Source organism: Takifugu flavidus, chromosome 20, assembly GCF_003711565.1.
Source record: "Takifugu flavidus isolate HTHZ2018 chromosome 20, ASM371156v2, whole genome shotgun sequence".
NCBI lineage: Eukaryota > Metazoa > Chordata > Actinopteri > Tetraodontiformes > Tetraodontidae > Takifugu > Takifugu flavidus.
Window position 1 is genome coordinate 9,942,114 of NC_079539.1, and position 25,226 is coordinate 9,967,339.

A 25,226-nucleotide genomic window follows, 5' to 3' on the forward strand; every position below is an offset into this window, starting at 1 on the left:
TACAAATCAGTAAACTATACCATAAAGGTGTGTATGTATGTACAGACTGTTGGGCACGTAGGCAGACCTGTTTGAGGAAAGCAACCTCCTGGCCCTCCCCGGGGGATGTGGATCTACTGGGACCGGCTGACTTGGTGTGACACTGTTCCCTGCTGCTGTAGCGCTCGCAGGAGTAATAACGTTGCTTCTCTCCTGCCGAGGAGTGGTGTCTCCTCTCGTGCGGCCGGCTGCGGTCCCGTTCCCTCGATCTCTCTCTCTCGACAAGCCTTGAGCCGAAGGGTCAGTGAACGAATCTTGAACATGGACAGAAAGGAAATGAGAAGTCAAGCACGCTTTGGGTTTCAAAGGCCACAATTAGAAATGTTTGTTGCGGGATAATTGAAAGGAGAGCCCGGATATCTACATTTTTGGTTTCCTTTTTGAATCAGTTTTAATAGGATAAATTTAGGAGACGTTGGTTTTAATTTCAGGAGATTTGAAGGACTAACGTATGTCTGAATGTTTGGCACAAAGCAGAGCGCTGTGATGATAACACATTCTTCTTTCCTGGAGTGTTGCCAGGTCTTAGATTCAACGTGATGACAAAAATACAGCAGTCTATTCATCATCCCAATGACTCAGCGATGCTTTGAGAAGAAAAGGCTTTGAACAGGGACTCTCTTACTTTCTCAAGAGCGCCGCTGGAAGCTCTGTTATCTCATCCATAAATCCCCGTACTGGGCCTGTCTACTGGGGTCTTTGATCTCAGCCATAAATCCCAGCTGCTGGCCTCACACACAAATTTTTTTTTTAAAAAAATCCTTTGTCCTCGCAGAACGTGACCATTACCTCACTGTTTGCTGCATGATGTTAATAGCATTATTTATATTTATTTTTATGCTCTCTTGCACATTCAGCTGTTTTTGAGTGCAGGTTGCAGCTGTAACCTTTACACCCACTTGCCTCCTTAGAATTTATTAGGAAAGGTCAAAATCAGCCTAATCAAGCCTAATCAGCAAAGCAGATGATCCGTAACGCTATTGCTCAAACAACTGCAAGCAGAATATTGTGACCTCTATAAAATCATTCTTTCCATCCAAAAGCAAACAGAGCAACATGATGTAATAAAGAATTTCGAGTAATGTGAAAATGCCATCTGTAAGGCAATACAGATGCCTGTTTTCACCACATGCATCTCAACAACCTGATGCATGACACTCTAAATCATAGGTGTCAAACTCTGGCCCGTGGGCCAAATTTGGCCCGCAATGTAATTATATTGGGCCTGCGAAGCCATACCAATTGACTATTAGAGCTGGCCCGCCGGTATTACTGCTTAAAGCCTATGTACTAATACTACAAATACCAGAATGCTCTGCTGGTGTTTTGGTGTGAAAATCAGCTGGCGGTGGTAATGCACCAATTTGTGGCTTGCCAAGCACCAAGAGAGAGGACGTAGTCATAGCGACCTTATATGCTAATGGTAATTCTGGCACTACCCCTCTGAAAAATAATTAAAGGAAAGGCAGAAAATAGGACCTTTCTGAACAGGTAGGAGGCCGAATATCTGTTTAGATATATAAAAGACGGACCTGTCTGTCTTGTATGTGGAGCCAATGTGCATTACAAGGAGAACAACAACAGATGACACTATAAAACGCAACACCAGGACAAGCACAAACACCTGGAAATGCCACAAAGGCGCCAGAAAGTAGAAGAGATTAAAAGGCATTAGATTTACATTACATTAACTTACAATGGCAAAAGATTGTTGTTGAAATTTAAAAGAGAAACAATGAATGCCCGTGATGTGTTTTTTTATTTGAATTTCGATTTTGCATGTGTGCAATAATAAATTATATATTGTATTGTGTTAAGCTTTCCTTGTTCCTTGTTCAGTTGTTGAGCAAAACTAGTTTGGGTCCATATCAAAAGGTTCCCTTTTATAGCTGGAGGAAGATTTTTTTTCAATAAATATCAATGTTGGCCCGTGACTTTGTCCCAGTTTTGAATTTTGGCCCACTGGGTATTTGAGTTTGACACCTCTGCTCTAAATGGATTCTGTTGCTCTTTGGTATCAGTTTTAACTCTGGGTGGTGAAACGTGATACACCTTTAAAAGTGGACATTAAAAAAATGGAGGGAACCCAAAACATTGATGAACAACTGCCACATTTGTGGAAAATAAAAGTCTGACTTCCTCACCAACAGTGCTTGATGGCTGCACGGGTCTATCTATGGACTTCTGCTTCTTTTCTTTGTCTCTGTCCCTGCGCCGATGACAGCGGTGGTGGTGGTGGTGGTGATGGTGTGATCTGTCCTGGCTTCGGACTTGTCCCGCTCCCATCAGGGACTGGGCCAGGTCGGGCCGTTCCAGATCGAAGTCTTTGAGCCTGACATCCTGGTGATGCTGTGTCAGCGAGGACGCTGAGCGCCTTATGGGACTCAGGTCAACAATCGGCTGAGGAGGAAAGAGAAATGGGCAGATATGTGAAGAAACACGTCATAGATGGTATAGATGTGGATGAGGCCGTTTCAGCCGAACCTCTTTTACAGGCTCACGTAAAAATACACACATAAACAGAAAATATACACACACAAATGGAACAACCAGCTGCCGGCAGCCGATTATCAACCTGTCCTCCTCCAGCCAACAGGTGGATGAAACATTTGACAACAAGGAACACTAACCTGTGCTCACCTTCCAAAACCTGGAAACTAGCAGGCGTGAACAAAGAAGAGGTGGGGTGTCGGAACTGGCCTCTGCCGCGCTTAAAAATATGCACGTTATAATTAACTCTTAAAAAAGTGCACCATGTTCACTATTAAATAGGAGGAACTCCAATGTTTTAGTTGCTGAAACAGTACGACTGTAAAGTAAAGTAGGAAATACAAACTGAGTGAAGGAGACTACACTGACACTCACCACACCTGTTCTTATCTTCCTGAACAAACAAACCATCAGGTGATACACTGTTGTGATAGGTGAGCGGGACAGCAGCTCGCACCACATCACAACTCCAGGATTTCAGGATTTGGCCAGATTTCATTTATATCCTCAAGCGGAATTTGTTTAATAAAAGTTTTACCAGATTCTTTGAAAACCTACAGTGGGGCTGTTGTTCCTCCGCCTATCCGACAGTTACACATGGAGCTACAGTCAGGAACAATATCACAAACATACAAAAGTATTGGGACTAGTATTAGTTTCATTTTTGAAAACACAGTCTTAAAATCTTACTTTGACCATATATCTTTATATATCTTTATATATAGAAGTGTGACTATATATGTGGTGTATATATGGTGTGTGTGTGTGTATATATGTATATATACACCACTTATTACACCTTTCAATTTCTATATGAATTTGTAGAGTGAGAATTTAGCCGAATTGTCTTATTGTTTGATGTTCTTGTTACAAAAAGCACAAGATTTTAAGACTGAGAGACAACAAATGGCAGATAAGGCTGATGAGTTTTGAGAGAATTTGTTATTTCAAAGCAAGAAGGCAGTGCTGTCCCTGCCTTGTTTTGCAACCACACATACTCTTAATAAACAAACAAACAAACAAATAAATAAATAAATAAAACCACTGAAACACCTCTACTTGACTACATAATGACACACAAACAACCATATTCAAATTGAATAAACCAGAGCTGAAAAGCATGAGAGATGGCGGCTGATGTGCCCTGGATTACGTTGGGTTCTGTTCCAGGTGTCATGAGAGTTTCAAACCATTCGTGGAACAAATGGTGCGTGTTCTTTATGGTGGGAGGCTGTGAGCTCAATATGGAGCCAAACACAGACATGAGAAAACAGGAAAGCAATGAGAGGGGAGAGGAGAAGAAAGAAAGAAGAAGAGACAGGTGGTGCAACAGGTGGTACATACTGCCAGGTGGGTCCCAGGGGCGTGGCGAGGGTGGCTCCGCTATCAGACAGCACACACAAGAGGGAGGTGGGCAAAACATTAGCAGTGTGTCAAAAATTAGGACAAAGGGGAAATAAAAGTGGAGGGAAAAGAGATAAGAGCATGTACAGCTGATGATATTCTATGTTTTCTTACTATATATTCAAACACTATATGTTTCAATCAAGCGAGCGGATTGTGTGTGTTTGTCCCTGCCAACATTGTTATCCATAGAAATAGAATCTACAGGATTAGACATCAGGAAAACGCATGGAATTAGCTAGGAGCAAGCTTTTAATGTTTGCGTGTTTCAAATAATAAATATATTTTAAATAAGGTAATGTTCCTAGCCTTTCATTTTGGGCATACAGAGGGGCCACAGCATCAGAAATCATTGAATGTCAATATTTTTACAGGTTTTAAAATTGTACTATATGCAGGGTGGTTTAATGTTGGCTTTCTGCTATGGGATGCCATCTGAATAGCAGGTCATGCTAACAGCAGCATTGTGTCATATTTGCATAAAACCAAGGGTGGTGTGATTTTTTTTTTTTTTACTTCAATGTAAATTTTAAATGTAAATACTAAATATTACAAGTAAATGTACATTCTATATATAAATGTTAAATCTAAATTTTCATGTTAAGTCTAAATGTTAAATCTAAATGTTAAATCTAAATCAAAATGTCAAATCTAAATCTAAATGTTAAATAAAAATGTTAAATCTAAATCAAAATGTTAAATCAAAATCTAAATGTTAAATCTAAATCAAAATGTTAAATCTTGAATCTAAATCTCTTGGTGAAACAAAATATTTATGTAATATGCAAATGTACGCAAATGTGTACAAATACAATCCCAGGAGCTTGTGCTGTGCTTGCAGTATCAAACAACGAAGTAAACCCAATATATCGGGGAAATTAACATTTTTACCCTACTTGTCGATGTGTGGTGCCGGACTGATCTAGCCACAACGTGCTCACTGGATCTGGGCTATCATGCCTTCTTTCCTGAAGGCCTGCACACTCCCGCCTCCTCGTGATTACACTGTTACATCACTCTTTTCAACATGGTTTGAAGCTGAATGTGACAACATTTCGCTGTTTTTAAGCTGCTTTTCTGATGGCACCGCATATCCACCAGAAATAATCTGTGATTAACATTGGATGAATAAATAGATTGGATTGGTTCTGATGGTTGAGGAAAGTGAAAATCAACAGATTACCTGGCTAGAGAATTATGACCAAAGATTTCTTCTGTAAGAAAAAAACTGGAGAACAGTCTAGCTTCTAAGATAGTGTCGATGCTGACCTGGGAGTAAGGTCATGGACTTTGAGGACAATAGTAAAAACAGAATAGCACCAGCATTATTTCTTAAATCAAAAGAGAGAGAGAGAGTGAAAGTTCAAAAAGTAATACAAACATAAAAAGGACCAAGTGCTGGAAAAGAGGAACTGACAATAAAGACTGAGCAAACAGCAAAGCTACACAGGTGACTTCAGACAGACGACAGAGGTGAAACAAGTAAACAGAGGAACAACAATGAGAACGAGAGACATCCGTGCAGCAGACAAGAGCAGCCGTTGTGTCTCACATCGGAACAAGGCCAAAAGGCACATTTAAATACAGCAGAAAAGAAAGACATTCATATAAACACAAGAATTACTGTGATTATTTGCTAACATCAAAAACACCATTAAAAAATGAATTCTAAAAACAGGTCATCTAGGTAGACACTGTTAGGATGTGTTTGTTGTGTTGTTTATTTTTACTGTTTTCCAGTTTTTGTTTTTCACTTGTACCCTTTGTTTCTTAATCTTTGTGTTTGTAGAATAATACACTGTATTGCTTTTTTAATGCTCGGATTACCAACCTGTCTGGTTATTTAGATTCACTTCCTGTTTGGAATGCATACCATAATGAGCTTAATACAACGTTGAAACTTTGATCTGATTGCACTCCTGCACCAACTGGTTCTGATAGATATTGTGTGTAGACACGTTTCACTTCTGCTTTCTGGCAGAGTTTCAGAACAATGGGAGCATATTCAATTACAATATAAGGATTTTCATCAAGAGGAGACAATAATATGACAACACGTTACACACATCATCATTAAATTATCAATGTACTGGAGACAAACCCTGAGCAGAATGCTAATTGTGTTACTTTCCCTTTCAGCTAAATGGAATGGATGGGAAAATGTCCTGTGTGTGTGTGTGTGTGTGTTGTTTTACCTGCTACATATTGAGCGCCAAAATTCTAGTTTTTGGGAAGTGAGGCCATTTTGTCTCTATCTCACAACTTTAAATGACTATTTAAGGGTTAAAACATGGTTTTAAGGTTGAGGCTAGATTCAGGGTTGGGTTCATTTTAGTTGTGGTGGAGAGAGTTAGGGTAGGGAGCTGTAATAAAGGATGTCTATGAAAGTCCTCATAAGATAGAATCACAAAGGTGCGTGCGTCCACATAAACAAGATCTTACGTAGTACTCAGCATTGAGTCGTGGCAAAGATGCCGCTCTGCCGTGACCGTCCAGGCTCAGATATTCATCCGTGTCCGATATGTTATCCACCTGCTTCAGTTCAACTGATTCCTGAAAGCACATGGAGAAGAATGATGGCGTGGGTGGTGACGGCGTGGTCGTTCAGGCGCTGTATTGGTGCATACCTGAGGTCTGGTGCAATATGGCACATCCTCTGACAGGCCTCGCTGGAGTTTCTTCCGGCCTTTGAGCCTTTGTGTTGCCTGAGAAACATCCCCTGACTGGGAATGCTTAATAGCACTCCTCCGGGTTTGTCTGTATACACAAGAGCAAAGGGAGAAGCATTGACAACTCACCTGTTGCAGGACGGCAAAGAGTGACTGGAATAATAAGGGACCATATTTTTTGCTTTTTATCTCAGAGCCATATGAGATATTCTCTTTATCTCTGTAGAGACGATCAGCTGGTGGCTCAGTTGGCAGCTGTACATAGTGTCCATGTGAACTCACTTGAACGTTTGTTAAAATTGACTCATTTAAATGCTATTTTCATTAATAGCATCCCTGTTATACGCTCATGGACTTTGCTGCTTGCCATTTCAGACAGAAACAGGTCTAAGGGCATTTTACTTAAGTTGAGTACGCAGACGTGCACGTCATTTCATGCTTCGATAAAATTATGTCTCGAGAGCAAAATAGAAACTTGGCTCGAGCTAACTGTGAAACTAAACTCTTACACTGAATCCCTGGTAGTTGAGGTGGTGGCGGTAGCTGTGACTGTGGTGCCGACAGTGGTGGAGGTGGTCGGTAGTGTGTCAGGTTTCGTCTCTGGTTCTGGCTGGGGTTTGGGGGGCTGAAAGGGGCTGGTTAGAGGAGGTTCTCGTATGTGAGTGAAGGGCAGCATTGGGCGAAACAAAGCCCCCAGCTTACTCTGCAAGATGGAACAGAGAGACAAACATTTTTAAATAAATGAGACACATGTGTGACACTGCTCCCCGTTTGCACATGTATAACAATTTTTCCAGATCATACCTGAGGTCCAGTTGAAGACTGCTGCTGCTGCTGGAGTCTCTTGGCACGATTTTGTTTATAATAGTCAAAAATCATAAGAGCTGCGTAAACTTTTCCCACCGTTAGCTCGTTGTCTGGAAAGAGCAGAGGAAGAGACAATTCCTTCATATGGCCAGTAGATGGAGGTATTGGTGCATCAAACATCCCAACAGTGAGAGTTGGACGTACAGAAGACTGTGTAACTATGCAAATTCCTGGACTCTACTGAATTTGCAAAACTTGTTACATGTATTAGAAAAAAAATAAAATGTGTGATCGCACAGAAAGATGCGAGTTTGCGTCTGCAAAAAGGGAGGGTGGCCTACATTTATGTGGCGTCACGAGCAAGTCAATTGTCTTCTGTGGAAGGCTGGGCCAAACTCGGCTTATCTCCCTCTTCAGATCTGCATCATACAAACGCTGCACCAAAACCCCTGGGGAAACACCAGCAAACATGTCACATCCAATCTGCTCCAGAGAGATGGCTGCCATTCATATTCACATGGGAGCCTCCAGGAATTCAGGGTTTTGTGCATTCGCGTTCTTACCAGATGCCAATTTGATCTCAAGGGCCGTGCGAATCAGGGCCATCAGTGTGGAGGTGAAGTGCACTGTGTTGTCATCTGCAATGGGCATGTTCATCTTCACCAAGCGCTGGTAGGAAGGAAAGCAAAGAGGACAGGCCCATGAACCGGAAACAACATATCAACAGCTCAAGGAAAAGAGGCCGAGACATGACTGCGTTTACGCGTCAAGGATCAAAGTGGAACTTACGGGTCCTCAAATTTGTCCAGTCTGCATTTTCCAAAACCCAAAGACATTTTAAATATGTTGCCTTTATGGGAAAAAAGAGCCTCACTGCTTCTAACATCTTCTTCATTGTTAAAATAATCCAATAATATTGTGACAATTGTCCAAGGAGGTAAAAAAGAACAAAAATCTGAATACATGACAAATTTTTACACTATACCTATGTTTTTTCCATATATGTCACATGTCTTTGGGGTTTGCACTATTGACAGATAAAGAAAAAAAAACACCTCAACTCAAGCTATATGGTGTTTTAGCACAGTGATCTTTGCAGCAGTTTAGTTTGAAATGCAGTTTTAGTTGCATGGACACAATTAGAAATGTTAGTTTATCACTATAATCACACTGCTGTGTGCTGTACAGTATTTCAGAAAGTGAATTAAAGTAAATATGGGATCAACGTGATGAATTGATCGATATATAAACACATGGGTGAACACATGCATTTGTGATTTTGGGCTCTAAATGAACTGGACTTGACTTCACATTCACAGCCAGTGTGGAAAAATAAAACAATAAACGATCAACAACACCAAACAGACAGTGATTCACATTTCTTATAAGCTGAAAAAAGAAAAAGAACAATGAGGGGGCGGGACAATGAGGAGGAAGAAGTGGAGGAGGAAGAGGAGAGGGACCGGAGAGCATCAGCATGCCAAAACCTGTTGTTTTCTTCAGAAAGTGGAGGTGATGGAAAGTGGAAACTCCTAATTCCAAAGCACATATAGAGAACACATGCAAGCAGATAGTGTGGAACTCAGCCCTGGACTTAAAATGAGAAAGAAATTAAATTAAGCAAAAAAGGTATTTTGTATCGGGGGGAGATTCTTGAAAGGAAGAAAGTTTAACCAGCAGAGCGTTAAGAGCGCTGAGAGAAAGGAGACAACAGTGAGGGGTGGCGGTTTGAAGAAAGCCTCTAATACACAGCCTATCGTAGTCCTGTCACACTACTACTGCTCTCCCCGTGTGTCTGTTGTCTCAGTCTGTCAATTCACAAAAAAGGGGTTATTTTTGGAGCTCTGTGGGCCTGGACTGATCTGGGCCAAGGACAGGGCTGTTTGATTGCTTTTGACAGCAGTGCATGCACCAGAACCACTCGCATTCTCTGCATGCTAAGAGGTAAGCAGCTGGCACCAGGACTACCCGGGGATCCTTGTGCTGCACACTTGACTGTCAGCTCACTTGTCTACCATTGTTGTCCGTGTGGATATTTGGGATTTTCATTGAAGTCTATCATATAAAAACTAACCGAATGTGTTAATGTACCTGTACCTCTTAAGTGAGCCTCTCCAACAAATCATTGTTGCGTGTCTTTGTGTATATTTTGATGTGGTCTTGTGGGACTGTGTGTAGTTTTGGGGATTCACAGATGGGAATATTGTCACTTAACTGGAAAACCTGGTTCTGACTATCTGGGAGATTAGGAGAATTCTTGGAGGTGCTCGATTTGTAATTCTGAACTTCTGCTGACACTTTTTCAACCCTCCCCTCCGTTTGTACTTGGTCAGTGTTGCGTGGCCCTCTTGTAAAACCTCCACACACACCCCCCCAAGCACGAGGTGACAGCAGCACAGATAAACAGAAAGAACAACACAACAACAGGCCAGAAGGAAGTGACCGTGACACTGACAGCAGCCTGAAGATGTTTGACAGCAGGCAGCAGGAAACCAGCAGTAAGCGAGAAGGAGGAGGAAAAGGGCCAAATCTACCTTATAGGCGATACGGGGGGGACATTTCTTCCCCAAACCTAGTGGAGGGGACATGTCTCGGAGCATCTCGTACATATCGCGGTACGTTATGCGGCCGCTTCCCGGGCGGAAGCAGGGATGAAGATTACAGAAGGTCGGAGGGGGGGGTTGCATCACCACAATGTTGGGGGAAAAAAATCAGAAGAGAAAATGGGAGGGGGGAAAGACAGAAATCATTGTTAATAAGATTTCCAGGATGTGATGATCTGGAATGCCACCTGAGCTTGTTTTCAGGGTTCAGGAAAGGATCCCAGGGGAGGAAAGAGGAGCGGAGGCTCCAGAGGACTCCCTGTGGAGAGGTGCTGGATGGAGGGAGATGGTGGAGCGGTGTTAAAGGAACACTCCCCTGAAAATGGCCTTCTGAACAGAAATATTCAAAGTTACACCTCCCTCTTCTCAAATCACTCCTTCAGCATAACCTCCCTGCATACAAAACACAAGGGCCTTTCATTCCAGACATATTTCAAAGTTCATTTCCATTTTTGCTCATCACAGGAGGGTTAACGGTCCTGTCACCTGCAGGCAGAACCTCTTAATTGCTTCACTAATTTATGTCTGATTATTTGGCCAACCTCATTAAATAAAACAAAGAAAAAACAAAACGCAACACTAGGTATAAAAAAAAGCTGAAAGGCCCTCCAAAATACTCAAGTGTAATGATGCAGTAAGTAGAGAGCAAGGCTAAATTAGAAATTCCCTCTCACGGATCCCTGGGTGAGCTCGGATTCAAACACTATGTTTTGCTTTTTACATTTCAGACAAAAGTGTAGAGAGAAAAATGGATCATGTCGCAGGAGTGATTGGGAACCTTACTTTGGAAGCTTTGATGCTGTCTTCAGATGCAGCCATTATAATACCCCTTTATAATTAAAGTTGCTTCTCAAAGTAGCTACCTTTATACCCTCCTTTAAAAACAAGGGTTCCATTTTAAAAGCAGTAGCAGAAACCAGATAAAGGAAAGTGATCATCAGAGGAGTATTCCTTTAAATGACCCCGTTTTCAGCATGCTAAGATGTTTTTGCAGTAACCACAATGGAAACAAAGCACACAATGCTCACTTTTGGCTAATCGTACTCCCCTGTGCTCGGACCACGCAAAGTATCTGAGACACAGCAGCTGATGCCTTTTGTTCGAGTCTGACTTGGGGGCATTGTTTCCTGGCACGCGCCATGGTTACCTGCCGGCCGGTTTATGGAGAGTCAGTGCATGATAGTGTGCACGTGGTGCCGAGCCATTCTCTGGCACCACGGGGAATGAGGACGGACGTTCACGGTCCGAGAAAAGCCACAGTGCCTTTAAAAACAGGACTGTGTGGGGAGTGCAAACCTTATAAGCCACCCTGTTGGGGCACTTCTTCCCCAGGCCCAGGGGAGGTGAGATAAAAAGCAACAATTTGTACATATCCTGATAGCAAATTCTCCCGCTGTAAAAGATAACACATTGTGAAGAGGTTAGGTCACACTATGTTTAAATGAATCAGATGTGCAGCTTTAACATTTGCCTGCCTGTTACACAACAATCGGAAGGCCGGAAATCATCGACGGTTGGTGTCATTGTGGTGACGTTTAGCAAATCGGAAGGACGAGCGACAAAGTCACAAATGTAAAGGCAACTTATAAAGGTTGGCTCGGACTGTCACGTGATCTTTTCCTTTGGTCGGGTCAATGGGAGAACTGCACGGCTGTCTGGAGCAAAATCAAAGTTCAAGAGATCATTTCAGTTCAAGAGAGAACCGCACTATTAATGTGGGAACTTCTGCCTTGTTTTAATCGATGGAGGTTCTCACACAGCTGTGGAACATATGAGCTGCTGAGCTGCCTATGTTCCTCCAAGCTGTTCCTTGATCAATTTAATAGTGATAGAATAGCAAACCACAGCCAACGCAGCGGGCGGTCTTCGTCAGTGTGAGTCAGTTTCAACATTGTGTTGGTGTGTAGAGGCTCAGAACATCAGAAAACCTTCACCCAGTGTAAATTTAGTAATTGTTAAAAGGAGTGAAACCTGCCTGTTTGAGTGAAATGAGCGACAATGCTTGACAAGCTTGGTTAGAATATGCTGATCGTGGAGGCATTTCATTGAATGCAAAACAGCGGCGGCTTTCTACTCAGTGAAATAAATAATCAATTCTTCCCTGCCACATGGGCCTTACATAATTTGAGGAAGATTAAGCCAGGATTGAATTAGAATGCACTGACATAAACTAGCATACTGCTCCCAGTGAGAGCAGTTTCTGTTTACTGAATCATTGGCAACCAGATTCAGAAGCAAAGAGGCCCAAATGGACACCATGCAAAAGGCTGGATTTATAGAGTTTGTAGATATTCTGCTTACATTCAGCCCCACATCACAGGATCATTCTATTAAAGTATTATTATGTCTAACCAATCAAAAACCCTCTTCTTTATCAGTATGCAAAGTCAATTTAGCTGAAATTCTTACCAGGCCGCGGGGTCATACTCAGCCCATACACGTATGAATTCATCGAGATGATGGGGTCCCAAGATGGAGGCGTCCCTGGTCAGATACTCAAAGTTGTCCATGATGACAGCAACAAACAGGTTCAACATCTGGTCAATAAAAGCACAAGAGTATAGGATCGATGATTCATGATTCATGATTTTGGCACCTAGGGAGATTCCTCTCATTATTATTATAGCAAATGCACAACTGCGCATGTGCGTCTCAACGGGTGGAGCATAGGGTCCCCGTTCTGGATGGGTTCTGGGTCAGCTGGTCAAAAAAAGTCAATATTTAACGTGGATCTGATGCAGGCATCAGACGCATGCGGTCGCCGAGGCACTATCCATGGTAACCACCATTTGATTGATGCTCACTTCAAGTTTTTGTTGCTAGGAGGTAAGATAATATCACCCGGGTATTTAAAAGGTGAATTTTCATTCAGCAAAGACAATAAGGGACACAGACCCCAAAAGTTAATGACCATGGCAAACTGCAGGTCCCAGAGTGAGACCAGTTGAGTACAAATTCAAAACAGGAATTCACGCTGTTGGAATTAGCAAAGAGAAATTAAGAGATGTACACCAAACATGCTAAGTACTGACCAGGAAGGAGCAGAGGAAGATGAAGGAGACAAAGTAGAAGTAGGCAAAGTCACTCCCACACTCATTTCCCACAGTTCCTGAGAGTTTATCGCAGGGGCGGTTACTCAGGCACGCCAACATGATCTCGTGCCACGCCTCGCCCGTGGCGCTCCTGAGGAGCAAACGCATTTCAGTTAAAGTCAACGCTGCTCCTTATTAGCAGGAGATGGCAATAGGTCTTCTTGGAATATAACGTTGGAAACCTGAAGAGGAGGGTCAAGGCCTGGAAAAAGGTCTGGAAGTTGTTGTGACGATGTATTGCGCTCTCCTCAATCAGCTCGATGTTTCCGAACACCTGAGGAAGCAGGAGAGCAGGTGGTTCACAGCAATATCCACAGACAGGCTGTAGCGTTCTAATGAGCCACCACAGCACACAGGCGCTCCAGCTGTCTGCAGGCTATTCTGAGACCTAACAGGGTCTGCATCTATGTCTTTAGAATCCTTGAAAACATTACCCTCTTTACATAAAAGGGTTGGGAAATAGAGCAATTGGGAATCCTCTGCGTTTCATTTTGGACCACGATATTCTTTTGTTCTTTTTAAACACATGTAAAAGCACCATGTTAGTGTCACTTGGTCAGTGATTTTGGACAGCAGGTGGACGGGGAGAGGACAACCGTCACAACCGCTGATACCCAACTGTCAATCCAAACCAGAGGTAGCGTTTTAAATATTCATTTGCCCCTCAGCATGTTCATCCTGCTCGCCTCGCTGACCACTGTGGACACCTCTGACAGCTCGCATGTAGAGAATGTCATTTGTTCAGCAGGGACAGACCAGAATAAGAAGAGTAGAAAGTAAAGAAATTGTTATTTCAGTGGGAAAATAGACAATTGAACTAAGATATTCCTCCGATACAGTTGGTGAAATGATACAACATTTCCATGGGGCTGTTGTCCAGTGTTAGTTTTATGGTAATAGTAGAGGAATCTGGCAAAAAGATTTATGAAAATCCCAAAAGATGTAATCACTAATGTGCATTATTACCATATATGGTACTCCACAAACTATAAAACCCTAGTGAACGCCCACATAACTGGTTTAAATAGATGAAGAGAGACAAGGAGATTAGTCAGTAGGCAGAAACATCCATCCACCCACCCACCCATCCATCCATCCATCCATCCATCCATCCATCCATCCATCCATCCATCCATCCACCCACCCACCCACCCACCACCCACCCATCCATCCATCCATCCATCCATCCATCCATCCACCCACCCACCCACCCACCCACCCACCCATCCATCCATCCATCCATCCATCCATCCATCCATCCATCCAATTTAGGGTAACAAACATATGAAGTAACCAACAAAATGTAGTTCCAAGTACCTAAATGCTGTTATTGAGAGGCCTGTGTAACGTGTATCTTATCCTTTGGCCTGACTTTACAACACCACCAGCCTAAAACAACAAGTGGGGTTGAATATAAAGGCAAAGCTGCAGTCGTTGTCTTTACGTGCTGTAGCCTGTATTAGCTAAGGTGTTGGTGTCGTCCTTTTGCTTTGCTGGTTGTGTCCCAACTTACCTGCATTCCAATAATGGCATAGATGAAGAACAACATGGCAATAAGCAGGCAGACATACGGCAGAGCCTGTAAAAAAAGGGCACAGATCAGGTCACTGTCCTTCACAACACATGGATACAGCGCTGCAAATCCTCATTTGAGTTGGCCCTTCCACAAATCAGATTCTCCACAGAGGACTCGCAGCCTTGTATGATTTTACAGTCTAATTTACAGGAGGAGCCTGAACCATAAGTCTGACACTGCAAAGTTCTCTTCGGCGATTTACATCGCTGAGAGGAGCAGGGGAACAGTTGTTGTAATTAAATTGCTACCTTTTAACACTCTGCAGACACTGTCCATTTTCCTTGGGCTTAAAAGCACTCCCTGCTGACGTGAAACCTGCTGTAAATTCCCTCGGCTGGAGCTGACACCGCTACAATTAACCCGGCTTATCCCTGGTAATATAGAGCAGTCTGCAGTGCGCCTCCGCCTGTTTTCACACCCTCGTTTACATTTAAATTCTGTTGTCATAGAAAATGAAAGGTGAAATTGAATGTGGCGTGGGCTGCATCCCTCTGTCTGTTGTACCTTGAAGGACTGAACGAAGGTCCACAGCAGGATGCGGATGGTGTAGCCCTGCCGCAGCAGCTTGATGAGGCGAGCTGCTCTGAAGAGCCTCAGGAAGCTCAGGTTGATCATCTTATCCTGGGAGGGAAAACAACCTGTCAGGCATCCAGATATATAAACTGACAAGAAGCCAAATTAGTTTGGGCTGAGTATTATGGTGGAAAAGGAAAATGTTAATATTGGTTGAATCTGATTAGAAAACCATAAATCTTGGCTAGCCTTAAAAAATAATTGAAATTCAATGCAGGTGTTTTGATCATCAGAGCAGCAGACTACAAATCTACTGAACTAATGTATATATAGACCATCGCATGGCACTAAAATCAAAATTTTCTGCAGTTTTTTTCCCCACTTGGAGATTTTAGAACTTGCTTCTCCGTGGTTTACATTATGTCACAGAGGTAAACAATTCAAAGTAGGCTGAGAGAAATCAAAAAACACCGATTGGGGAAGTGTCAGTGGGTGGGGAATGACAGAACAGAGGCCGACAAGAGAAGCCACTTACCGTCTAGAGGTGGCAGATGCAATAAAGGGGCAGAGTGAGGGCACAGGCGCCAGGAGAGACACAGCAGAAGATGGAAAAAGCAAGAGAGAGACAAAAAAAGGAAGGCAGTAGACAGAAGAACTCACTAATGATCACAAGAAAAGTGACAACAACAGAGAAAGCTACGGTGCTCCGCCTCAGCCCTCCATCAACCATCATTTATTGATACTTTCCTTGTTAGCAAAGAAACAGAAAAAGATACGCTTAATTGCAGCTTTTGTACAATCAGAATATGGAATCATACAACTCAAACAACAAACTGGAGGTTTGTCTGGATGCGTTTTCCACTGAAATCGTGTTGATTTTAGGGCTGAGGCTGAGAAAAGAGCAAAGCGTGACCTTTAAGAATACTTCGATAAAAGCAATAAAAGACACACTGTTAATGAGCACATTTACATGGCAGCCGTTGAACTGTCATGGCAATAAACAGTCTCATGTAACGTTCTTTCTGACACTCGTGATGGCTGGTTTGGGTGAGAGACTTTTCTGTTTTTATATGTCCATCAAAAGAACAGGAGAAAACAATGTCCCAGCCTCCATTAAATTATAGTCTTTGCATAAACACGTGTCTCCTAATGCCGTAAATAGCACACTGCCTTCAAGAGTGCAGCACTGGAAGCAGCGGCGGCCTCAGAAAACCTTCCAATCGCTGCCCGTCTCACCTTAACCTCTGTGACCAAGATGTCAGTGATGCTTCCCAGCACAGTCACAAAGTCGAAGACATTCCAGGCGGCTTTTAGGTAGTTCTGTAAGGGGAACACGGGATTTCCTTTTTAACTTTGCATTTCTTTCCTGGCACAATTGTGCATGGATTAATCACTTCACTTCACAGACGTCGTTTCAAATGCTTACAAAAATACCTTTTTTAACACAAGATTTACCAACTTAGGTCTTTAGAAATAATTTTTCATGTCAAATGGAACAATATGTTGTTAAAAAAAAAAGCCAGTAGTTATTGGTTAATATGTGTTGACTGATAAAATGTTAGCCGTAAAAAAAAAAAAGAAAATATAATCTTAGAGTGCACAACGAGATTTGTGTGCTTCAAATATTTGGTTGTCATATTGATATAAACATCTTCAGATAAATAGTGAAGTTGATGAATAGCAATTTGGTTGGAATTAAATCTCTGACTGAATGATGTTATCAACTCTCATTAAACTCTCATATTGCAATAAAAAGCAAAATGTGCTCATTAATAATGATAAATGTTCATTAAAATTGACTTCAATGCAACAAAATATTACTATTCTAACATATGCAGTATATACATTTTATATGTGTGTGTGTGGGGGGGGGGGGGGGTATTCGTATATTCACACATGTGAATTAAGAGCTTAGCTAATGGGTCAAGCATTTAACGGGAGGTCAAAGGCTGCTGTGATGTGCTTCCCTCCCCTCCTCTGCCTCCCTCCATCATCTACAGGTACCAGATAACTGTACACTGACCTGCTGACCTCTGACCTCACTGACCCACTCAGCTCTAACTGTGATTGCTCATTGTAATTAATGTATTTGCAAGTATGATGTCCAATCTCTCCTCTACCTCCCCCCCCCCCCCCCCCCATCAGCAGGAGGGCCCCCCTACATGAGCCTGGTCCTGCTCAAGGTTTCTTCCTGTTAAAGGGGAGTTTTTCCTTGCCACTGTTGCTTGTCTGGGGTCAGGCCCTGGGATTCTGGAGAGCGCCTAGAGACAATTTTGACTGTAACGGACGCTACATGAATAAAGATGATTCGATGAATAAAGATGGTTTTTGCTGCCGAGTCGTGCGGCTGCAGTGAAACGAGATTAGCTAGCTGATGTTAGAAGCACACATGTGCTCATCTTTCATTTTAACAGTTCAAATAGGTGGAGTCAAGTGGTGTATGAGGAAAAGGTATTTAATAAATGGGCCTGTTATGGAACGGAGCCAGAGATGAAATGCATCGCTGCAGAGCGGACTGTGTCACGCTGGAGAGATTTATGCATTCGTGCAGCTATAATTAACCCCAGTTTGACACTTTTGTTTTAATTGTTCTGTGACCCACCCGGCTTCATCTTTCACTCACATGACTCCAACATCCTTCCACTTGATGTTACTAGGGAGGATTTTTTTTGAAAATGCTGAGTTTCCCAAACGTGTCCAAACGGCACAACATCGGGAAACATAGAAGAAGAGAAATGAGGGTGTGCTGCAGAGCGCAGTGCTGCAGCTGCTCACCAGTGGACCGAAGGCAATAATCTTGAGGATGCACTCCAGAGTGAAGAGGGCTGTGAAAACGATGTTTAAATATTTCAGCATGGATTCATACAGGTCTGGAGCTCCATAGAACTGAGGGAAGAGGACAAAGACAGCAGTTATTAGGACGGATGAAAGAATGCAGAAATACAAAAGTTTCAAGACTAAATCTAGAACTTTTAAACCCAAATCTTACGATGCGCAATCATAACTTAACCTGATTAACTGCAGTGGAAAGAGTCAGCCTCTGGCCTCTAATAGAATGTTCAATCAGCACTTAGGACACAATAACTGATCAGGCTTTGTGTAGCAACACTGAATACACCACATATGTCCTACAGTGAGTGTATTAAGTGATTTTACCTTAATTACATTTCAAGATCTACATCATTAAAAGTGATGCACTGTGAAAGTGTTTGATCCTTTTTTAACGGCACTAAAAATCAGGCACATGAAGTTACCTCATGACAACAAATCATTCTTAAAAAGGGGGCAAGTGGAGATGTTTTTTCTGCCTACATGAAAAAACAGCCCTCAGATGAGGGTTCCTCTGTGCCACCAAAGAGCCGTTCTCTATTCAGCGCACAAAGAAGCTCTCAAGTTCCGTTATTTTCATTGGATGGCAAAAGCCTGGATGTGTGCTCTGATGCTGCAGCTGCAGCTCTTATTATGAATGGTAGCCACATCTGCAAGTGTTTGAACTGTAATTAGAGCACTTTGCTAAAGAACTAAACACAGCCTCATCTCTGCCTCGTGAGCAGGCCTGACGAACCTTCATCATCAGCACCACCGTGTTGAGAGCGATTAATGTCATGATGGCGTATTCAAACGGAGGAGACACCACAAACTTCCACATCTTGTACTGGAAGGACAGCTTGTTCTCTGGCATGTATCTGGTCAGAGGCTTGGCATTGATGGCAAAGTCAATACAGGCCCTCTGTTGAAAACAATCACAAAGGCTTGAGTCTTTTCACACGACTTGAACATCAAAGTTAAACACGAAGTGGGGGAAAAACCACAAAGAAGCCCAAAAGCAAAGGGGCGATTTTCCCGACACTGAATGACGACTAGAAAAGATGAAAAGCTCTGATCATTCAGCAACATTTCAACACGCATCTGAAGAGAAGGTGAAGACAGCAGTCGTTGGAGCCTTTATGTGAGCAAACTGCAAATCTTGATGGGTCTAACTTTCCTAAAAGTAAACCATGATAAGCTCAGAATTCCAATTTTGCTCCCGCTCAACTGGGTTAGCAAATATGGGAGGAATAAATGACTGGTGCACCTCATTCTTCTCCAGGCTGCACTCTGACATGGCCTTGTCTCCCTGCTCCTGAAAGGTGATGATGATCAAAGCCACAAAGATGTTGACGAAGAAGAAGGGGAAAACCACAAAGTAGACCACATAAAAGATGGAGGTCTCCATGCGGAAGCCTGGGTTCGGACCCTGGTCTTCGTAAGTGGCGTCCACAGAGTGCTTGAGGACCCTGAAATACAGGAAAGCACGAAATTATAACAAGCATCTCTGCAGATCAAGTAGTGGCTGCAATATATCAAAGAACACATTTTGGAGCTTTTTATAAATTTCTAGACTGGTATTAGACTCCAATTTGTTGCATAATTAGAAGATAATGAGAACAATCCTCCTTAATTGATATAAAGGATGCAAGGCACAATGATTAAAGATTTATTTTGGTTGAATAAATGATAACTAATTGTAGCACACACCAAACCCCTGAGCTGAAGAGATATCCGAAGAGAACCGTGCAATCAGTAGACCGAACGGCATCATTTCCCCGTTTGTGTTATATTCTAATAAAAATTCTGACAGTTAAATAGAGCTCAATGGATGAAAAAGTGCATCAAATTTGCCCCAAAATAATCCAGGCTGCCATTTCTATAATATCTAATTTCACATCTACTGTATGAATAGGTTTTGTTATGATTGAAGCGTGGGGCTACCTGCTGTGTACAGACACACACTTTTTACACAGTGGGACTAGAGGGAGTCTTTACGCAGCAGAGCAGCATAGATTTGTTCCCTCAAACTGCTCCCAACTCAGTGTATCATACCTTCTCCCTCAGTCCGTTGACAGTCATAAAAACAGCATGTGTTATTGTAACTGCAGCGTGATTGTAACGACTGGTTTTTAGAAGACTTGACAAGCCAGACTTGACAGACTTATCGCAGGTAAGTGCAGCAAAACAACAATCAAGCATCAACTGTTCTCGACAGAGACGATTGATGAGGATAATAAAAGCCAGCGGACCACACCAGCAGACTTGAGCCATGTTTGCCTTGATGGCATCTTTAGTAAAGACACAGAAATGAAGGCTGAGACAGCCGAGCTCCTGCAGTCCTTTAAAAAAAAAAAAGAAAGGAAATCTTACTGGAGAGTGTGGGGAATAAAAAATAGCAACCTTTCTGTTGTAAATTGTCACTGCTTTTAACTTTGTGTTACTAATTCAAAGTACAGTTAGGATGTAATTTTGTGGACCTTCATTTCCCTGCAAGTCTCCTTTCTTTGATTATTTGTTATTCAGTGAGGAGCTCTCTGATAATTAGCATGTTTGTTAGCAAGATAACGCCAAATGTTATGAATGGATTTTAAAGTAATTTTCATGTCAAATTGGGACAAGGGATATTATCAACATTGGTAAAGTTCTGTTCCATAGAACAAAGCCAAGGGGCTTTGATCAAAGCGACCTACTTGTTATGTTATGGAACCTTGTATTACTACTGCCAATATACAGTATATATTGTGTACAATAGGATGGATTGAAGTCACAAAAATGACCTGTTCAGCAGACGTCTGCACTCTCCGAGCGCTTTATTTCCCTGGTTAACTTTGGTTTAACGTTAAATTCCCCTGATGTGGATGATTTTTTTTTTCAAAATTGTCATGGTAAAGGCAACATTTATGCCTCATCAAGCTCATTCTTAAAAATGACTGAACCTTGATAAATGCAGCGGTAGAACAAGATCTTTTTACAAAAAAATAACACAACCCAAAGTCGCAACTTAGATTTCACGCCACAGTCAGTGCATTAAGAGGATGTTTTGTCATTGTGTCTCCTCTGTGTGGGTGTGATGACAGAATCCAGAGTGTGTTCTCACTTACATGGGCCAGCCCTCTCCTGTGGAGACCGTGAAGAGCGTTAGAAAGGCCCACAGAACGTTGTCGTAATGGAAATCGTACTTTTTCCATTCTCTTGGCTGAGCTGTCACATGATCCTTGTCATACTCCAAAAAATGACCCCTAATCAGACAAAAAGGAGAAAATATTTTTTTTTTTAAACAATAAAAAAAATTCTGCTGTTTTCCTGTTCTCTACTACCGGTAATTTTTTTGTCTTAGTAAACTAAAAGATTTGACCCAATGACATTCTTTGACGTTCCCTTACCTGCAGTCCTTCTCCAGAACTTTGGACTCATCGGTGCAGTAGAAGAATTTGCCCTTAAAGAGCTGCACAGCAATCACAGCAAAGATGAACATGAAGAGAATGTAGACAATGAGGATGTTGAGGACGTTCTTCAGAGAGTTCACAACACAGTCAAACACGGCCTGGAAGAGAAAAAAAACAGACAAATGACTAAAAACCATCCATTGCTGCCAACTTTCCGTCTTGCTTTGAGGCCAATACAGTCGTGGGATGTGAGAGCTCTGGAAAGGCTACACTTGAAGAGTCCCTCTGCGTACTGTCCACACACATCTTGAGGATATCGGTGCTATTACAGCCCATCTCATGAGGTGCTCTGTGGAGCTCTGCTGACAAATCTCTTGCTGGTGAATAAAAGCACCACAAAGCACCATCATCGTGGAGCTTGTCTGCTGAGCACTCAGGGTGCACTCGCTCATCTGCTAGCAGCCTTTCTGCCAGATCCCTCCGAGGGCGGGCTCGCCGACAAGCGTTTCTCTGTCAGCTCTGATGTTTCTCAATCATCATTTCTAATACTCCCATCTCATCTTTCCATTTTTGTCACAACCATCAACTGCCTGCACAAGAGGAAACAGCTGAGGCTCATCACTCACGAGTCTAATAATTCTTATTATAACAATATTTTAAGTGTCTCCTTATCAGTAACCAGAAACCACTAAAGTTGGCTCTTCCTGAGGTATTCTTGTTACCAGACTGAAACCCACGAGAGACCGATTACTGCACCTTCAGCTTGGGCAGCCGTTTAATGGTTTTGAGGGGACGCAGGACTCGTAGGACCCTCAGAGACTTGATGGTGTTGATGTCCTTGCCTTTTGTCCCTCTGTGCAGACAAAAACCACAGTCAGAGTGATGTTAAGAAAAGAGATTCTGATCAGTCATCACTTCCACCCTCCAATAACAGCAGCTGGTTGTAGCATAGCAGATATACTGGTGGAAATGGCTGTTTCTACCCTGTTAGTAGAGGACATGCATGTGAATTAATACTGTTATTTTACACAAACATGCAACTAGAGGGAGATAAGTTGTAAGAAAACAAATCATATTTGTTGATAAATTCATATGGACTCTGTTGTTTTCGACTCTTTGTTCCAATATGTGCTATTACACATTTACTACATAATTGTTTTCTCATCATTAGCTTCATTTGCATTTCATTTTCCTGCAAATCACCAAGAATTTAGGTACAAGATATTCACACGGTAGTGAAACAACTACCATCCACTTGGATTAAAGTCTCTAACCCACAAGAGACACATGCAGCTTTTTTTTGTTTAATCATTGAACACAAAAAGTACTACAGTTTTCCAAAAATGCTCAAAGAATCAGCCCCCATGTGTGGGAAGGCATCTTCTTTGCAGGAACCACGACATCAGCTTATGCAGATGCTGCAGGATTTGCGACAGACACACACACGGCAGGAGGACGGCAAGATGGAGCTTGACAAAGTAGCTGTGAGAAGGTTGTTGCTGAAATTAATGAGTCGCGTTCACGCACACTGCGGCCATTGCTCTGCACCTAATAATTTATCCTCAGCTTTAAAATTTAAAATAAAAGACATAAATCAGGATGGGTAAGCATATTTAAAATCAATGAAGGACAGAGAGAGTAATCCATTACAGAACAACTAGTCAATACAGATGACTGAACTGCTATTAAATGAGAGTCTAAAGTGCTTCATTATTGTTGGCCATTTTTAGTGACTAATAAATGTTAGTTTTGTGACATAAAAGGCATATTACATTGTCTAATGCATCAACAGGCCGTTAATAAAACAAGAACGATATGCGCTAGTCACAACGTAGCACGGCCCTTTGTCTTTTATCGCCATCCAAAATGTGTGAGGATTAATGTGAGTGTGTTTATTTGATAGGTAAATAGCACATTTTTCTGTCAAAAACAAACAAAGAGAGGATTAAAGCCTAACCGGACTTTTTCTAATGGAATTAGCAGCTGCTAAAGATGCTGAATGTAATGCAACACTTCTTTTCAAGCTTTGTGTCACACAGGATGCCAGAAACACACTCCGAATGATGAAAGATGAACTATTTTTACATAAACGTCAGTTGCCTGTGGTGTATCGGGGCTCAATTGAAGAGAAAAGCGTGGTTCCATACATTTTACGCTCCGAGCGTTTCCCCTCTATCCATGGAAAACTTGACTAATTCGGCATGCAGCTCTCATGCTTTAATGACTGGTTTATCCCAGCATGCATCTGTAAATTCATTGGCAGTCCTCACTATTGAAGGACCTCAACGCTGACATGTAGTAACAGTCGCCCAATAGCTTTCAGAAGTGCTGAGGGTTCAGGGGGGGTGAGAGGGCAGCGCAGGCATGTGACGTAAACCCCAGTCATCATTTCCCAAAGAGAAAAAGGAGCACTTCCTGTTTAGAGATCTAAGACCTGACAGCAGAAACCTGCAGGCTTGGTACACGCTTGTTACACATTGCTATATTTGAGTATTATTTAATTATTGAGAAGACTGTACTAATTATATGTAACACATAATGTCTGAAAACAGTAGAAAATTCAGGGTTATTTTGTTTGTTTTAATGTCCACTACTTTTCTTTAACATTTTTAATTACTAAATGTGTTCTCCAGGTTGTGTAACAATCAAATTATAATTACAGCCAGGCCAATCTCTGTGTTGTCTCTGAGAATGACCATGAAAGCATCAGTATCTACTGCTCTAAAGAAGGAAGATAATAGTTTTATATTCTTATTCTTATCATAAACACATTAGCATCAGATTTTTGCTATGAAAATGTAGTTATTGCAATAGGTTAAAAAAATGCAAGCTGTACAGTAAGGTAGCCTAGCAACTGTGCTTAAGGGACAGTGAAGTTGCAATAAATATAATATTAAATATTTTCTGTAAAATGTTCCGTAGAAGAGTTACTTTACAAGAACTTCTCTATCTTTAAGCCCATTTTGAATGAGACAGGGCAGTGACGTGAGATTGTGCTCCAGAGGTAAAGAAAGAAAAAGTGTGGAGGGTCTCATCTTTAGCTTGGTCACAATTCAGTTTGTGAGCAGAAATGAGTCCAGGTCAATTCTGGGTCCCAGATTTGCCTTCTGAAAGCTATGAGGCAACATTCCCAATATTGACTCTCCTTCTGAATGTCCGAATATTGGGACTGTTTTTTTTTCTAAAAGGAAAGAGAGGATAAAGGGAGGGAGTCACAGTCATATCCCAAGCATCTTGGGATGGAGGGCACAAAGTCTGATTAAAAAGGTCAACACGAGGAGTGTTCTGTGTTTCACATATGGGGGGGAGCGGGTTCGGGATGATCAATAGTCAATAAGTTGATAGGGACAGTTCCCACCTGGCCACGCTTTGTTGAGATCTGATGAGAAAAAGCAATGATAAGCACACAAACACAGAATACACAAACAGCACCCACATAAACAGAGCAAATAAAAGACAGCGCGAAATAAACTCTTCACTGGTATCACAAAATGTGGAAAAAAACACAGCGATAATTGTTTTCGCGGCCTTAAAACTTACGACATCAAAACACACTGAAAAGAAAACACAGGGACAAATAGGAAACCTCAAATTACCCTGTCAAAATGCACGGCAACACGCACGTCTGATCAAGTATTAAAGACCATTGTGGGCAATGAACATGTTATTTCATAACACCAGGGTGAACCGCACGCACGAGAAGAGAGTGGTGCTCGAGGAAAACCAGCATTCCAAAGGCCACATGCCATGTGAGGGAGAGGATGCTGGACAGGGAGGTAATCTGGGAGAAATGGATGAAGGCTGAGTGGATGTGAGAAGATAGCGTTTGGATTTCC

At 42.1% G+C, this 25,226-nt stretch overlaps 1 protein-coding gene across 1 annotated transcript in view; it reads right to left on the reverse strand.

Annotated features, from left to right (window-relative positions):
* The window catches only part of cacna1bb (calcium channel, voltage-dependent, N type, alpha 1B subunit, b), a 103,413-nt gene that overhangs the window by 4,321 nt on the left and 73,866 nt on the right, over positions 1-25,226 (reverse strand). Inside the window, 24 exon segments of the mRNA XM_057018007.1 lie at positions 68-256; positions 259-293; positions 2,184-2,439; positions 3,874-3,912; positions 6,376-6,486; positions 6,561-6,690; positions 7,112-7,305; positions 7,407-7,519; positions 7,751-7,858; positions 7,973-8,078; positions 11,309-11,405; positions 12,422-12,549; positions 13,045-13,195; positions 13,287-13,378; positions 14,618-14,683; positions 15,185-15,301; positions 16,430-16,513; positions 17,969-18,079; positions 18,759-18,923; positions 19,269-19,470; positions 21,106-21,243; positions 21,388-21,548; positions 22,147-22,243; positions 24,749-24,769. Of these exon segments, the coding sequence (XP_056873987.1) occupies positions 68-256; positions 259-293; positions 2,184-2,439; positions 3,874-3,912; positions 6,376-6,486; positions 6,561-6,690; positions 7,112-7,305; positions 7,407-7,519; positions 7,751-7,858; positions 7,973-8,078; positions 11,309-11,405; positions 12,422-12,549; positions 13,045-13,195; positions 13,287-13,378; positions 14,618-14,683; positions 15,185-15,301; positions 16,430-16,513; positions 17,969-18,079; positions 18,759-18,923; positions 19,269-19,470; positions 21,106-21,243; positions 21,388-21,548; positions 22,147-22,243; positions 24,749-24,769 (2,911 nt within the window).